We start from the raw sequence: 15370 nt of genomic DNA on the forward strand, positions 1-15370 counted from the left end.
GTTTTAAACTCATGCGTAAACCTTGGAGGCCATTGAGAACATTACGAGAGGTAAGAGATTTCTGAGATTTTTCAGCCATTATTGCATAATAGAGCGAGATATTGTTAACCTGTCAACTATCACTCCGTAACAAGTTGGAGGCGTGCAATCTTATTTTAATATTTTCAGTGGAAATAAGTGGCGGAAAATAGTTTTCTGTACCCCATCTTAGTTGTCCTTTCTGACAGTTTCAAACAGAAATAAAAAAGTTATAGAATTTATTCGACATAGCCCTAAAAATAACTAAATTAAAACACCGTCAATTTTCTTATGGACTACTGAAAAAGTTCTCTTTAGAGATTGAATTTGTGTTTTATTTTTAGGTAGCTATTAGTAAACAAGGTTCACTATTATCATAGAAAAACAGAACGTGCTGATAATTCAAGAAACACTATACTTAAAGCGTTAAAAGCTATTGATTATATTTTGAATTTGTTTATCGGCATATCGGTCTATTTTGCTCGAAGTAAGAGGGAGCATGGAGAAGAAAGCAATGAATACTAGATGGATAGGTACCGTAAGGGAACGGCGAGAGAAATTGGATTAGATGTTGAAGAGGGCATACCATATGAAACAGTATTACTTGAAACGTCACGTTCTTCACTTCCACAAGGAAGTGACGTTTCAAGTAATACTGTTTCATATGGTATGCCCTCTTCAACATCTAATCCAATTTCTCTCGCCGTTCCCTTACGGTACCTATCCATCTAGTATTCATTGCTTTCTTCTCCATGCTCCCTCTTACTTCGAGCAAAATAGACCGATATGCCGATAAACAAATTCAAAAAAAGTTAAAAGCTATTAGAAATCATGTAACTCATCTAAAGGAGGTTGCCAAACATTACGATATTAATGTGTCTACTTCGGGCAGCTGATTGAAACGAAGACGTTGATTTAAAAGTTGCAATATATGAAAACGCACGGAAATCCCGTGTAGTGTCTATTTAAAGCTAGTTCAAAAAATTAAAATGGGGTATAGGTCTATCCAAACAAAAAATATTCTAAGTACTTTATTGGAGGATTTCGTTCCAAGAAATCATTTCTCCCGAAGAGTTAAATGTCGTCATATCCGACTTTCTTAACAACCTATAGGCCTATTCACATGACGTTCCAAAACAGCTGATCGAAAAGCTATTTGACAGTTCTTCTATGAAAATGACAGCCTCGTGTATGCACCGGTCCTCCACCGATGTAAAGAAATGCATAGACGGACCTGTCACATGAAAAGGCCTATAACGAGCGGTGGAAATTCTACAGAGTAGGAATGCAATTGCTGTCCAATGATGTAAGCACTAGCATTATAAATGTTGTAGCTATAATGTTGTCGAATCATTTCAACAAACATAACTGAACAAAAGCAAATTGAATTTTCTTTGTTTACATGTTATTTATGTTATTGTTCATTAGGACGAATTAACAAATGTTGAAGTTAATAGAAATCGTGAATGTAGCTGTTAGTTTTTCAATTTATTGTCAAAAACGACAAACTTTTCGCCAATTCTTCAAAAACTTTGTCTGTGTTTTCTTCTTCAATTTTACATAAACATCAATTTGACATACTGCTTATATTAGCTGGGAGTCAAGTTAAAAAATATACACGACCTCATTTATTTCAATTTAAAGTCTTTAGAATTTGAAGAAACTCAACTATAAGATTTCCATTACTCACTTGCCCCACGGTACCTTAGAGAAAAAAAATTAACTACAGTGGTCACACTATTCTGGGTCACCCACTAATGTGGGTCTTTTCCATTTGAATTGCATGTGAAACAAAGTGACTAATAATCGTGACTAGGTGACCCATAATAGTGTGGGCAGAGTATGGTAACTCATTTTAATCCTGGGTTTTTAAAATATAGTTTAAGCGTTCTGAACGGGAATCAAGCTACTTATATCACTTTTCATTCACCCATTATTATAGCATATTAGTGTTTGAAATATTTCAGGAAGAAAAAATAAGTCAACTCGATGTAAATTAGAACATTGAAGCATTTGTTGGCCTTTAATGCACTCGATATCTTCACACAGCATTGTACACTATCCATCGTTGCTTTGATCAGTCTTAGTGAGTTTCCCGGGAAAACCATTCTCGTCCATAATCTTCCATAGCTCTTCGCGGTCAATGGTATCATAGGCCGCTTTGAAATCGATGAATAGGTGGTGCGTAGGGACTTGATATTCGCGACATTTTTTGAGGATCTGTCGCAACATAAAGATTTGGTCTGTTGTCGATCGCCCGTCCACAAAACCGGCTTGATAACTTCCAACAAATCTGCTTGCCAGTGGCGATAGACGGCGGAAAATGATCTGGGAAAGCACTTTATAGGCTGTGTTAAGAATGGTGATCGCTCGATAGTTCTCACATTCTAACTTGTCACCCTTTTTGTATGTTGGGTATATTATACCCTCCTTCCACTCCCCCGATAGCTGTTCTGTATCCCACATCCTGGCTATCGATCGGTGCAGAGCAGACAACCTGTCCGGGTCCATTTTAATAAGTTCCGCTCCAATACCATCCTTTCCAGCTGCTTTGTTGTTCTTGAGCTGTTCGATAGCATCCTTAACTTCACCTATTGTGGGAGTTGGCACGTCTCCCTCATCCGCCGTACTGATAAAGCCATTCCTTCTGCTGTCTTGATCTTCCTCCTCTGCGCCATTTAGGTGTTCACCGTAGTGTTGCTTCCACCTTTCAATCACCTCACGTTCATCAGTCAAGATACCTCCATCCTTATCCCGGCACAAAGCCTTTGCGGGATGCATTGAGTTTCTTGTAGAACTTACGTGTTTCTTGAGAACCATACAGCTGCTCCATCTCTTCGCATTCCAACTCTTCAAGGCGGCGCTTTTTATCCCGGAATAGATGGGTTTGCTGTCTTCGCTTCTGTTTGTATCGTTCCACGTTTTGACGGGTGCCTTGCTGCAGCATCATCGTCCGCGCTGCATTCTTCTCGTCCAAAACCGTCTGACACTCCTCGTCGAACCAACCGTTCCGTCGATTTCTTTCCATGAACCCAATGGCACCTTCCGCTGCGTTGTTAATGGCTGCTTTGAGACTACTCCAGCAGCCCTCAAGAGGGGCATCGGTGAGCTCTCCCTCTTCCGGCAACGCTGCTTCAAGGCTTTGCGCGTAATTAGTTGCGCGGGAAGCTTAAGTCGTTCCAGATTGTACCGTGGCGGGCGTCGGTACCGAATGTTGTTCACAACGGAGAGTCGTTGGCGCACTTTAATCGTCACTAGGTAGTGGTCCGAATCGATGTTGGCGCCGCGATAGGTTCTGACGTCGATAATGTCCGAGAAGTGTCTTCCATCAATTAAAACGTGGTCTGTTGGGGTGGTCTCCAGGTGTACCGATACGGGAGGCTGTGCTGGAAGAAGGTACTACGTATGGCCATGGTCTTGGAGGCGGTGAAATCAATCAGTCTAAGGCCGGTTTCGTAAGCTGGTGAGCGCTGAAATTCCCTATAATCGGTCTAAATTCCTCCTCCTGGCCAACCTTAGCGTTGAGATCTCCAATAACGATTTCGACATCATGGCTTGGGCAGCCGTCGTATTCACGTTCCAGCTGCGCGTAGAAAGCGTCCTTATCGTCATCGTTACTTGCTAGGTGAGGGCTGTGCACGTTGATTATGCTGATAATGAAGAAACGGCCTTTGACCCTTAACTTGCACATTCTGTTTCGATGGGCCACCACCCAATCACGCGCCTCTGCATTTCGCCCATCAAGATAAAAGCTGTGCTAAGCTCATGTCTGTTGCCGTAGCTCTGTTAGATGGTATAACCATCCCTATACGTATGAACCGTCGGCCCTTTCCAGCAAACCTCCTGCAGCGCTACGATGTCGAACTTGCGGACCCTCAATAATTCGAAAAGAATGTGGGTACTTCCCAAGAAATTGAGAGACTTACAATTTCATGATCCGAGTTTCCAATCGTTAGTCCGTTTTCGATGCCTGGGTCTATGCCGATTGTTCCGGTACGAACTCACATTGTATGCATCCTGTACTGATGTTTTTTACGGCTGGCTTGTAAGGCCTGCACCAACCACCTGTCTCGCCGGAGGATCATCGTGCACAGCACTGTTTAGAGTCCCACGCTGGCACCAGAGGACGATGATCAGCCGCTCCTAACATGGAGAACAGACGCTGTTTTGAGCCGCCCCTAACATGGAGCCAGACGCTCTGATAAGCTACACCCTCAGAAGAGAGGAGCCCCCCTTCCCTGTCAGCATACGTCCAAGGTCCCATCAATCCCGATCTTCCCTACGGTTATTCGTACCCCAGGCGGCACCACGGGGAGGTAGGGATAGGAGCTACTGGACAAGAGGCTAAGGACCACAAATGGGGTCTATTTTATACCTGCAGGTACGCGAAGTACCAATGGTACGCATTGTCCAGTCATTTACCACCCTGATGAAGCTACCACCTTTGATTTAGCTGTACGCGACTCATCATTTCTTGCTCAGCCGCTGGATACCAGAACAGACGCTGTTTGAGCCGCACCTCCTGGTGAACAGACGCTCGAGATGTACCTCCTCAATCTAGCTGATGTCAGTGCTCAGGCTGCACTACCCGCTAAGTACGCAACCCCTAGCTGGCGGTATTTGTCATCGTTTGACCCGTGGAAGCGTGAGGTAAGAACTTGTGAGGACCAGAGCTGTGTTGAACGCTCCTTCCTAGTTGTCGACTCACCGTTTTGCAGCCCATGAAATGTGTGAATAAACCCTTATTACTCCAACCATTTTCATATACATTCTCAAGAATTGCTCTAAATTTCTTCCAGCGATTATTCCAGGAAATCTGTCAACTTTTTCATGCGAATGTCTTGTATCAATTATTTTTTTTACGAATAAAGCGTTTTTATAAAAAGGTGCTTAAACAAACAATGTTCCAAATGGTCTAATTTTAAGCCTTCGACCTGAAAAAAAAAACAACAGTTCCAGAGATTTTATGGGCAATTTTTCTAGTATTTCCAACAGAAATTCTTTCAGTTGTCACTTTTATATATAAATATTTTTTTTCAAAGATTGCTAGTCGTTTCTTCATTATGAATCATCATTGTAACTTCTTAGAAAACTTTATAGGGATTTTTTTAAGACTTGTTAAAAGAAACTTTTAGTAGTTCCTCAAGAGAGTCTCTTGTAATTTTTTTCTTACTTGATGGACTACAATTCGCTACGTCGAATGGATAGGTCTTCTCCACTGGGTTCGGTCCTGGGTCAATCGCTTTCAGTCGCCCTGAACGTCTAGAAGTGTGGATCTTGGAGAAGCCTTCCAACCTTCGTGGGAAAGCCTTCCAAGCTTCTGTGAAAAGTCTTCCAAGCATATGCGAGAATCCGTTCAAGAAGCTTTCCAAGCCTCTGCAAGAAGCCTTCCAAGCTTCTGGGAGAAGCTTCCCAAGATCCTGGGAAAAGCTTTCCAAGCTTATGGGAGAAGCCTTCTAAATTTCTGAGAGAAGCCTTTCAAGCTTCTGCGAGAAGTCTTCCAAGCTTCTGGTAGAAGCCTTTCAAGCTTTTAGGAGAAGTTTTACAAGCTTATGGGAGAAGCATTACAAAGTTCTGAGAGAAGTCTTCCAAGCTTTTGGGAGAAGCCTTCTATGTTTCTGGTAGACGCCCTTCAAGCTACTGGAACAAGCTTTCCAAGCTTCGGGGAGAAGCCTTCCGAAACCCCTGGGAAAATCGTTCCAAGCTTTTGGGAGAAGCCTCCCAAGTTTCTGAGAGACGCTTTCCAAATTTCTGCGAGAAGCATTTCAAACTTCTGGGAGAAGCCTTCCAAAATAATGGGAAAAGCCTTCTGAAATAAGCAAGCGCAAATTAGAAACCAATAACTTATTGGCAATAACACTTTCTTCTGGCTACGCAACTGCTGCATTGTTTTGTGTAGAAAATTGCACATTTTAAAACCTCTTCCGTTAGTTAGACTCCACGTGGAGTAGATATTATTCTAAAAATATGCCTTCTGCTTGATTGAGCGGATTTGGCAAATGACTGACGTCATTCTCTTTCAAATTCCAAGTTCAGGTACGTTAAATTGACCTTAACAATGAAGGACGTCCCTTGATTGATTTTCCCTTGACAGTGAATAAATTTCGTTCGCCCCGTCCTTTGAACCTGACTGTCCTACGTGTACATCTCTTCCGCACAACGGTCAACCGGAGAACGAAATCTTCCCATATTCTGCAATCTGATATACAATATTTTTTTTTATTTTATCTTTATTAGAGAGATCTTCAGCCAAAGGCTGGTTCATCTCTGCGATATACAATAACTATTGGGACAAATTCATGGTCCCAATACTTCTACCAAGCCCTGTGAATGGTTCGCAATCCGAATCCCCATCAACCGGATTACACACCAGTTTGAATTTATGCACTCCTTTGTCACCTAATTGTGTTACTTAATGCATACGAGCCTACCAGCGGCACTGCACTCTCTTTGAGCGGTCATCACAGTTTTGGTGTCGCGCGCGCGGTCGTCGTCTAGATTTTCAAGGCTAGAGCAATGATCCTCGGCTCAGTCGTAATTCTGCCGTCGTCGCTCGAAGATGGACCGTAATAGCTGGATCTCGTGAGTACATACATCGTTTTTGATTGTCGCGAATAGATTATCTCCTAATGAAACTGTTTGTAAACTTGAAGCTTGTGTCTATTGGTGATCGCGACTATGTCGCATCAAACATACGCCAAGAACATAACCTGCTGGGAACTGCCATGCCGCCAGAATCGATACCACTTTGATTGTTGCATTCGGAAGTTGGAGATCGATGACGGGACTACGATAGAGAGTGCCAATTTTGCAAAGCAGCAGTACATCCTGTTAGAGGACAGCAACATCTACACGGTATCTCCGCAGTTGTTCCAGCTGATGACCGATGCCAAAATGTTGGAGATCATCGGAGGATTCGTTCCATGGGTGTATTTGAGGCCTTCGTTAACTATGCTGACCATCACCGACAGTCAGACGAAGCAGATTTTCATCGACCCGGAGCAGAAGAAGTACCGACTGATTTGGCTGGAGGTTCGCAACATCACTATGAAAGAACTCCCGCAAAATTTGAACCAACTGCGTGATCTGGAGCACATCGGGTTAGTCGACTCCGGGCTAGAGTTTCTGGTAATGGACCAATTCGACGGCTTGAACAAGCTGGAAGAGCTCAACCTATCCGGGAACAACATCGCTCGAATCTACGTGAACTTCCCGATGAGACTGCCATCGCTCCGGTGTCTCCAGCTGAACGATAATCAACTGACCGCGATCGACCTCAGCTTTTGGCACATGCCCGAGCTGACGACGTTCGACCTTTCGTCGAATCAACTCAAGTACATGGCGCATTACAATAGCAATCAGTTTGACAAGCTGTGCGCCATTAAGGCCGAGCGGAACAAGTGGAATTGCAAGTGGCTGGAGGAATTCCTGCACGCGTGCTTCCACTTCAGGGGCTACGGGTTCAGCGAACAGCAGGTCGAGTGCGACGAGGACGTCGAGTGGCGCGAAAATTGCTGCTACGGTAATGAGACGGATGTCGGGTATTTGGAGTACCTGAGGGAAATGCAGCTGATCTGATCGTGGCGGAAGAGTAATGAACTGGGCGTGACCAAACCGTTTTGGGTCTTAAAATTGTGAAAGTGTTCATTTTTGGCTTCAAATTATTGTAGAATAAGTTGAATAAAGGCGACAGAGTATTGTTGACATTTTAAGTGTAAATCTTAGCTTTTTGAACCTGATTAAGATTTATTTATTTGTTTTGTCGTTTGGAAGACTAAGTCACTGTTCATGATCTGAGTCTTAAGTTAAAAAAAATCCGAAACTTTTTTGGGAATTATTTTGTTCTGAACCAAAAGATTAGAAGAAATCCATTTCTGTCACGATAACCCCATCTTTGGAACTAGAAGAGGCAGCTGACTACTTAACTACTTTCATCATTAATGCTTACAACGAAAGCTATCCAGCAAAGGTGCGATCTGCTTGCATAGATAGATGTCCCTTAGTGGAACCACAGGTTAGAGAAACTTAGGAAAACTGCTCCAAAACAATTCAATCGGGCGAATTTGACACGCAATTGGTCTCTATACAAAAAAAGTTTTACCCAATTATGATAGAGAAATAAGAAGATAAAAGCGCAAAATTTGGAGATACATGTGTGAAGGCTAAGAAAGCTCTCATGAAGCTGCAAGACTTCGGAAAGTTCTTTCTAAGGATCACAAAATTGGTCTGGGTACGTTATAAAGCACGATGGGTTCTAAACTGTAGATACAAAAGAAAGTTTGGAATTAATAGTGAAAACTCACTTTCCAAGTTCTTTCTCTACAATATATAGAATATAGAAGCTGCAGATATTTTTTAATATTGAGGGATTCCACGGAGGCATGCAAGTCGATTCTGATCGACCATTTCAAAAATATCTGAAACATTGCACAGTTTTTCAGTTCCATCTAAATCGTCATTTTCCGATATCAAATCTTCAAGTTGAGTCACGACTAACTTTTCAAAAGGGTGTATGTGAAAATGGTTCAAAAATATTCAAAAAGCTGCACAGCAAAAACGGTTCGTTCGATTGTTAGACAACTGAAGAAACAAAGTTAGACAACTAAATAAAGATTCCAAAAAAATACACACAGTAAAAAAAAAAATTTTTGCATTAAAAAACATCTTTTTTGTCACAAAAACTCAAATATCTCAAAACCCTATCGGAATACCAACGTAATTTTTTGAGGGAAAACGGTCCATTATATTAGCTATCTACCATAAAAATTTGGTGATGGTAAGCCAATAAACAAAAGAGTTATGACATTTCAAATATTTCACAAATTTGACACTTAGTGAAATTTTTTTTTTTTTTCATTGTTAATTTTTTTAGGACCGCAGTTTGTTGCTGAATTTTTTGTTAAGGGTACCACATGAGGTTAACAAGTTGTTTTCATGATATTTTATTTAATTATTCATAACTATTATAGCATCTATTAGAAAGTTAGACGCGATCCAGTGTTGTGATCTAAAGTCTTGATAGTGTCATATTTTTTATTGTACGTAACTGAAGAAAAATTCTCTCAATAGTGTTGAAACCTTTTGATAAAAGAAACCTATAAGAAATCTAATATTGAAGACAAAAGCTACAAAAAAGTTTTCTATACAGGTATACGACTAGTTTACCTGCAAAAAGTTTACCTCATAGAGAACAAGGCGGGTCTATACCCAGGTGATCTAGTATACGTAAAGCAGGTCGGTTTTCTCAACGCTGGTTTTCTCCATAAAGTTAAAATCTGATTACACCTGGGTATAGACCCGCCTTGGTAGAGAATAGACTTTGTTAATCATATTTGGGAGAAAGCGAGTAACTTCAACAACATCAAAAACATGATAGGTACAAACCATGAACATACTCACGAAAAAGCTAAAAATATACTACCACTATGGTTATAAAAGATTTAATTGTAAAATTTTTCTTCAGTCAAGCAAACGACACCAAACTAGTCAGTAAAAACTTAAAAGTGATTTTGTTTATTAAAATCTAACGAGCAACATGAGTAGTCGCTTTCTCAACTGTTGCAGGCCGTTTGCAGAAAAAAAGTGTTCGAAAGAGCTACGAAATCTCACCGAAAGCACCATAGATAAACTGAAAGCGGCTGGTTATGCTCCAATGTCTACATTGAATACAAATTTACGCATTTGTACGTCCTGCCGTTTAAACGTTGACAAACGGGCAATCTGTACATCATCGGTGGATCAGGTTGCAGGAAGTTCGAAAACAACAACAACTGAGGAATTACTAGATGCACCAGAAGTACCAAGTGCAGATAGTCTTGCCACGGTACCATCAGCGACATCTGTTTCAACAAATCAATCAGAAGATGAGTGCATCCAGAAGGTCAACATCGAACGCTTCAACGAAGGGATAGCTGGAATAAAAGTGACTCCGATTAATTGGACGAAGATGGGTTACGTCAATTATCCCGAGAAAAAATACCGTGAAATCAACGAAGCTGTACGAAGAAACCTCTTCAAATTAGGACCTGAGGATGTGGAAAATACAGACTACGATGAGGTAATTATGAATATGAAGGAAAGGTTCTCGAATCTAGCCACGACAAGGAAAGAAAAATTATTGATTTTGTCGATGCTGCCAAGCTCGTGGTCTATTCAAGGCGCCATTGATGAGTTCAAAACCAATAGAAATACAGCAAAAGAGGCAAAACAATTCAAAAATAACTGTCTTGCGACCAAAAATGCTAGGTCGAGTACTTCATTAACAGATGAGACAAAATAAAAAATAATTCAATATTTCGAAGACGATGAAGTAAGTGGAGCTATGCCTGGCCAAAAAGATTATGTATCTGTAAAAAAAGATGGAAAGCGTCAAGCAATCCAAAAACGATTGATGATGACTATTTTGAAAGAAGCGTATACACGCTTCAAGGAAATTAACGAAAATATTAAGGTAGGTTTTTCCTCATTTGCAAGCCTTCGTCCAAGGCAATGCAAGCTTCTATCCAATTCAGGAACACATAATGTTTGTGTGTGCACAACACACGAAAATATTAACCTAATCTTACATAGTTTGAAAAGAATCAATTTATCAAAGGATATTAAAATGTTAACTGGTAGTCTTTTGTGTGAAAATACAACATCAAATTGCTATCTACGATCTTGTTCGGATTGTCCAGATTCTTCATCATTGGAAAATACTTTATTCGCTGAGTTTGAAGAAAATTATATTGATCAGTTATCATTTGAGCAATGGGTGACCACGGATAGGTGTGACCTAGAAACTTTTTACGCGTTGATAAGGATAAAGAAATCAGAAAGATATATTTCATGTCTGATGGAGCAGCATCGCAGTACAAAAACCGTAAGAATTTTTCGAGCCTATGTCAATTTAAATCAAAGTACGGAATTGATGCAGAATGGCATTTCTTTGCTACGTCACATGGCAAAGGTCCTTGTGATGCTATTGGAGGAACCATAAAGCGCATGGCCACAAGAGCAAGTTTAGCCAAAGAACGTGAGCATCCAATTAAAACTGCAAAAGAACTATTTGATTGGGCGAATCGCAGAAAAGAAGAAGATTTAACAAAATTATCATTTTGTTTTACTACTACTGAAGAGTACGAATTAACGGCATCAGAGCTCAGCGAGCAATATAATAACGCGAAAACGATCCAAGGAACCCAAAAATTTCACTGTTTCATTCCATTGTTAGAAAATAAAATTAAAGCAAAACTATACTCGAACTGTACTGATAATGATGCAAAAGTGTTCGATATTGTAAAAAAATTGAATAACAATAAATAAATAAATAAGTATTAATAAAATGTTTTCATGATCTCATAACGCATACCCAAATCCAAAACTTTTAAAGTTTATGTATAACATTTAGAAACTCATCGATCATACTCTAAAAAAAATATCCTGGTAAAAAAAAAATTTATTTTCGTGTAATCTGTTAATTCATTTTAATTTATACATATATACATATACATATAATATTTATACATATACATAATATACATAATACTAATGAATACATGAAAACGACTTGTTTAATTCACGCAAGGCCCTTAACAATAAAATCAGCAACAAACTGCGGTTCCCGTAATAATTTACACCGAAAAAAAATTTTTTTTTTCTACTAAATGTGGAAATTGTGACATGTTTGAAATGTCATAACTTTTTTGTTTATTGGTTTACCATCACCAAATTTTTATGGTAGATAGCTAATATAATGGAACGTTTTCCCTCAAAAAATTACGTTGGTTTTCCGATAGGGTTTGAGATATTTGAGTTTTTGTGTCAAAAATTATGTTTTTTAATGCAAAAAAAATTTTTTTTTTACTGTGTGTATTTTTTTTTGGAATCTTTATTTAGTTGTCTAACTTTGTTTCTTTAGTTGTCTACCAATCGAACGAACCGTTTTTGCTGTGCAGCTTTTTGAATATTTTTGAACCATTTTCACATACACCCTTTTGAAAAGTTAGTCGTGACTCACCTTGAAGATTTGATATCGGAAAATGACGATTTAGATGGAACTAGAAAACTGTGCAAAGTTTCAGCTCAATAGAAAAAAATGAATTAAAAAATTTACCAAATTTTGGTGCTGTTGCTTGGAATCACTCTATTCTTAGATTGAATGGGCATTGCATTGTTTATAATCTTTCAAATGCATTTTTTCGGCGCATCTTCAAAAGTGCAAAGATACTACTATCCCAATTCTAGTTGCTTTATTTCATTTTTTTTCTAATTTCTTTATTAGTATCATTCCAAAAATTACTTTCATTTCTTATATCTAGGTGTTCTGTGTTATTAGACAACACTATCATCCTAATTTGGTAAAACAAATTTAAGATTTTATTAACATTTTGTTAACAACATATTACATTTCATTTGCCGTAGCAGTTCAGATTTTTTACAGGTGAGTTGGGGGCCGTCCATTAACTACGTAAGACAATTTTGGCGGTTTTTCAAACCCTTCTCCCCCCATGATAAGATTTTTTGTATGAAAATCTAAAACAATTTGTATGGCACGTAGGAAATCTCAGTTTTTGAGCTTTTTCGCAGTTAGTTAGTAATAATTTGTTTTCCTCTTTCAATGCCGGTATTGGCTTCTGAAGTTTTTTCAAGATTTTAGATAATTTCCAAAAGGGCTTAGAGCCAGGATTCAATTGAGAAAATTTATTTTTAAAATTTTTGTTTCGTAATTGAGAAAAACGTTTCTTGATTTCTTTCTGCAAATCCTGCCATATAATTTTCATAGCAGGATCGCGAGTGTGTTGAAATTGCCTTCTCCTCGCGTTTTTAAGACGGATCAAGAGTTTAAGATCATCGTCTATAATCACGGATTCAAATTTTACTTCACATTTTGGAATTGCAATGCTCCTGGCTTCAACAATGGAATTTGTTAAAGCTTCAAGAGCAATTGACAATGTTTAGTTTCTAAAGAAATGTTATCAAGATTAGAGTCAACATACGTTTCATATATATATTCCAGTCGGCTCGTAAATAATTGAAAGTGGAGCTGATAGGATTGAGAATCGCTTCATGGTATATTTGAAATGTAACAGGGACATGATCAGAATCAAAATCAGCATGAGTAATCAGTTGGCTACAAAGAAGACTAGAGTCGGTTAAGATCACATCAATCGTAGATGGATTTCTAGAAGAGGAAAAACATGTAGGGCTATCAGGGTATTTAATTGAGAAATATCCTGAAGAGCACTCATCAAATAAAATTCTGCCGTTGGATTTACTTTGGGAATTATTCCATGACCGATGTTTGGCATTAAAGTCACCAATGATAAATAATTTAGACTTATTACGAGTCAATTTTCGTAAGTCAGTTTGGAGCAAATTAACTAGCTGTCCAGAGCATTGAAAAGGCAAATAGGCAGCTATGAAAGTATATTTACCAAGTTGTGTTTCAACTGAAACACCTAACGTTTCAAAAAATTTAGTTTCATATGACGAAAACAGTTGATGTTTTATACGCCTATGAATGATGGTTGCCCCCACATGCCCCATCAAGTCGATCATTACGATAAACAAAAAAGTTAGGATCTCTTTTGAGTTTAGTTCCAGGTTTTAAATACGTTTCGGTAATAACTGCTATATGCACGTTATTAACCGTAAGAAAATTAAACAGCTCGTCCTCTTTACCATTCAGAGAACGAGCATTCCAATTTAAAATATTTAAATTATTATTTGGATCCATTAGAAAAACGTAATCCAATAACAATTTGATTTGTAAATTTTACACCTACTTGGACTGCTTCAGTCATAGTGGTGGCTTTGAACATTGCATCAATCATTAGATTCAATTGTTCAGTTAGAAAATTAAAATCAGAGGCAGACATGTCATGTGATTTCCCATTAGAATTTCCGGTAGACGAAGAAGCGGAATTACCTGTGGCGGTAGGATTTTTTCCGTTTGATTTGAAACAAGTAGAATGGGTACCCATGGATCGAACAGGGGAGGAGTTCAAATTTCCTGCTACGATATCGGCAAAGGATTTACCGTGGGTAGATACATTCGAAATTGAAAGATTCGAACGGCTACCCGACGGATTAAAATTTGTTTGTGAATGAGCATGATTATGATCTTCGTGGTGGGTATGATTCCTAATCAAGCGATCGTTAACTGAAAAATGAGCATTGTTCGATACTCTACCAGGCAAATTCCGGAAACGACCGTTATCGTAACGGATCTTATCCTTCATCTGCCTGGCACGAGCCTCAACGACTCTTTTGCGTGAAGGGCATTCCCAAAAGTTAGCTTTGTGAGGGCCCTTGCAATTGGCGCATTCAAACTTTCTGGTATCTTCTTTCATAGGACAGCCGTCCTTAGCGTGAGAAGAACCTCCGCAAATCATGCATTTAGCATCCATGCGACAATTTTTTGTACCATGACCCCACTTTTGGCACCGACGGCACTGAGTGGGGTTCTGGTAAGTTCCTCCAGGTTTCTGGAAATGTTCCCATGTCACACGGACATCGAACATGATTCTTGCTTTTTCTAAAGCTTTAATATTATTTAGTTCTTTTTTGTTAAAGTGAACTAAATAAAATTCTTGAGAAAGCCCTTTCCGAACAATGCCAGATTGGGTTCTTTTTTTCATAATGATTACTTGGACTGGGGAAAATCCAAGTATATCATTTATTCCATTTTTGATCTCTTCAGGTGATTTATAGTCACTTGAGAGACCTTTCAAGACAACTTTGAACAAACGTTCAGTTTTGTCGTCATAAGTAAAAAAATTGTGCTTCTTCTCTTCAAGATGTTTGAGAAGAAGTTCGCGATCTTTAAGAGTTTCCGTAAAACGCGACAGTCTCCTTTCTTTGCGATTTGGAAGGAAACCTTGATTCCCCTAATGGAGTTCAAGATCTCCTGCCTAAATCTCCCAAATTCGGAACAACTGACCACGATAGGCGGCACTCTTTGCTTCCTCACTTGAATCAAAGAGCCTGGGCTAGAGGCAGCTTCGATTTGGTGTTCGGAAAATTTGTCTAGAGCATCGAACTGATTGCTCATTTCGATACAGGTATGTTCCGTTTTTATCAACACGATCGGCCATTTTCAGTTGACAAAAACGGAACCGTGACAAAAACGGAATATTTTTTCTAGACAAAATATTTTACAAATTTTAAAGGAAAAAACACATTTCATTACATAAATGCACAGTATTTATGTTTAGGAGCTGTGAGGAGCATTTTGATTGTTCATTCTTACAGGTTCGTAACGGAAGTTGGTAGCAGACTTCTATCAATCAATATGATTTCGTAATAAATTATTAATAGTTTTAATTTTCTTGGTTAGAATTTTATTAAATGTAATACAGAATATTAAAAC

The 15370-nt window shown here is 38.9% G+C and overlaps 1 protein-coding gene across 1 annotated transcript; it reads left to right on the forward strand.

The window, feature by feature from the left end:
• Nucleotides 1–6482: 6482 nt before the first annotated feature.
• LOC5572396 (leucine-rich repeat transmembrane neuronal protein 1) lies at nt 6483–7737 on the forward strand. Its single transcript, XM_001660295.2, has 2 exons — nt 6483–6600; nt 6672–7737. The coding sequence occupies exons 1-2, from the start codon at nt 6578–6580 to the stop codon at nt 7594–7596; spliced, it is 948 nt and encodes a 315-aa protein (XP_001660345.2). The 5' UTR covers nt 6483–6577; the 3' UTR covers nt 7597–7737.
• Nucleotides 7738–15370: the final 7633 nt, after the last annotated feature.

This window comes from Aedes aegypti, chromosome 3 (genome assembly GCF_002204515.2).
Source record: "Aedes aegypti strain LVP_AGWG chromosome 3, AaegL5.0 Primary Assembly, whole genome shotgun sequence".
In the NCBI taxonomy this organism is placed as follows: domain Eukaryota; kingdom Metazoa; phylum Arthropoda; class Insecta; order Diptera; family Culicidae; genus Aedes; species Aedes aegypti.

What these genes read in the sequence shown, in the direction of transcription:
- LOC5572396 (XM_001660295.2), top strand. Translation starts at nt 6,578, where the DNA reads ATGGACCGTAATAGCTGGATCTC. An exon ending in GACCGTAATAGCTGGATCTC is followed by an intron (nt 6,601 to 6,671) that starts GTGAGTACATAC and finishes GTAAACTTGAAG; the next exon opens with CTTGTGTCTATTGGTGATCG.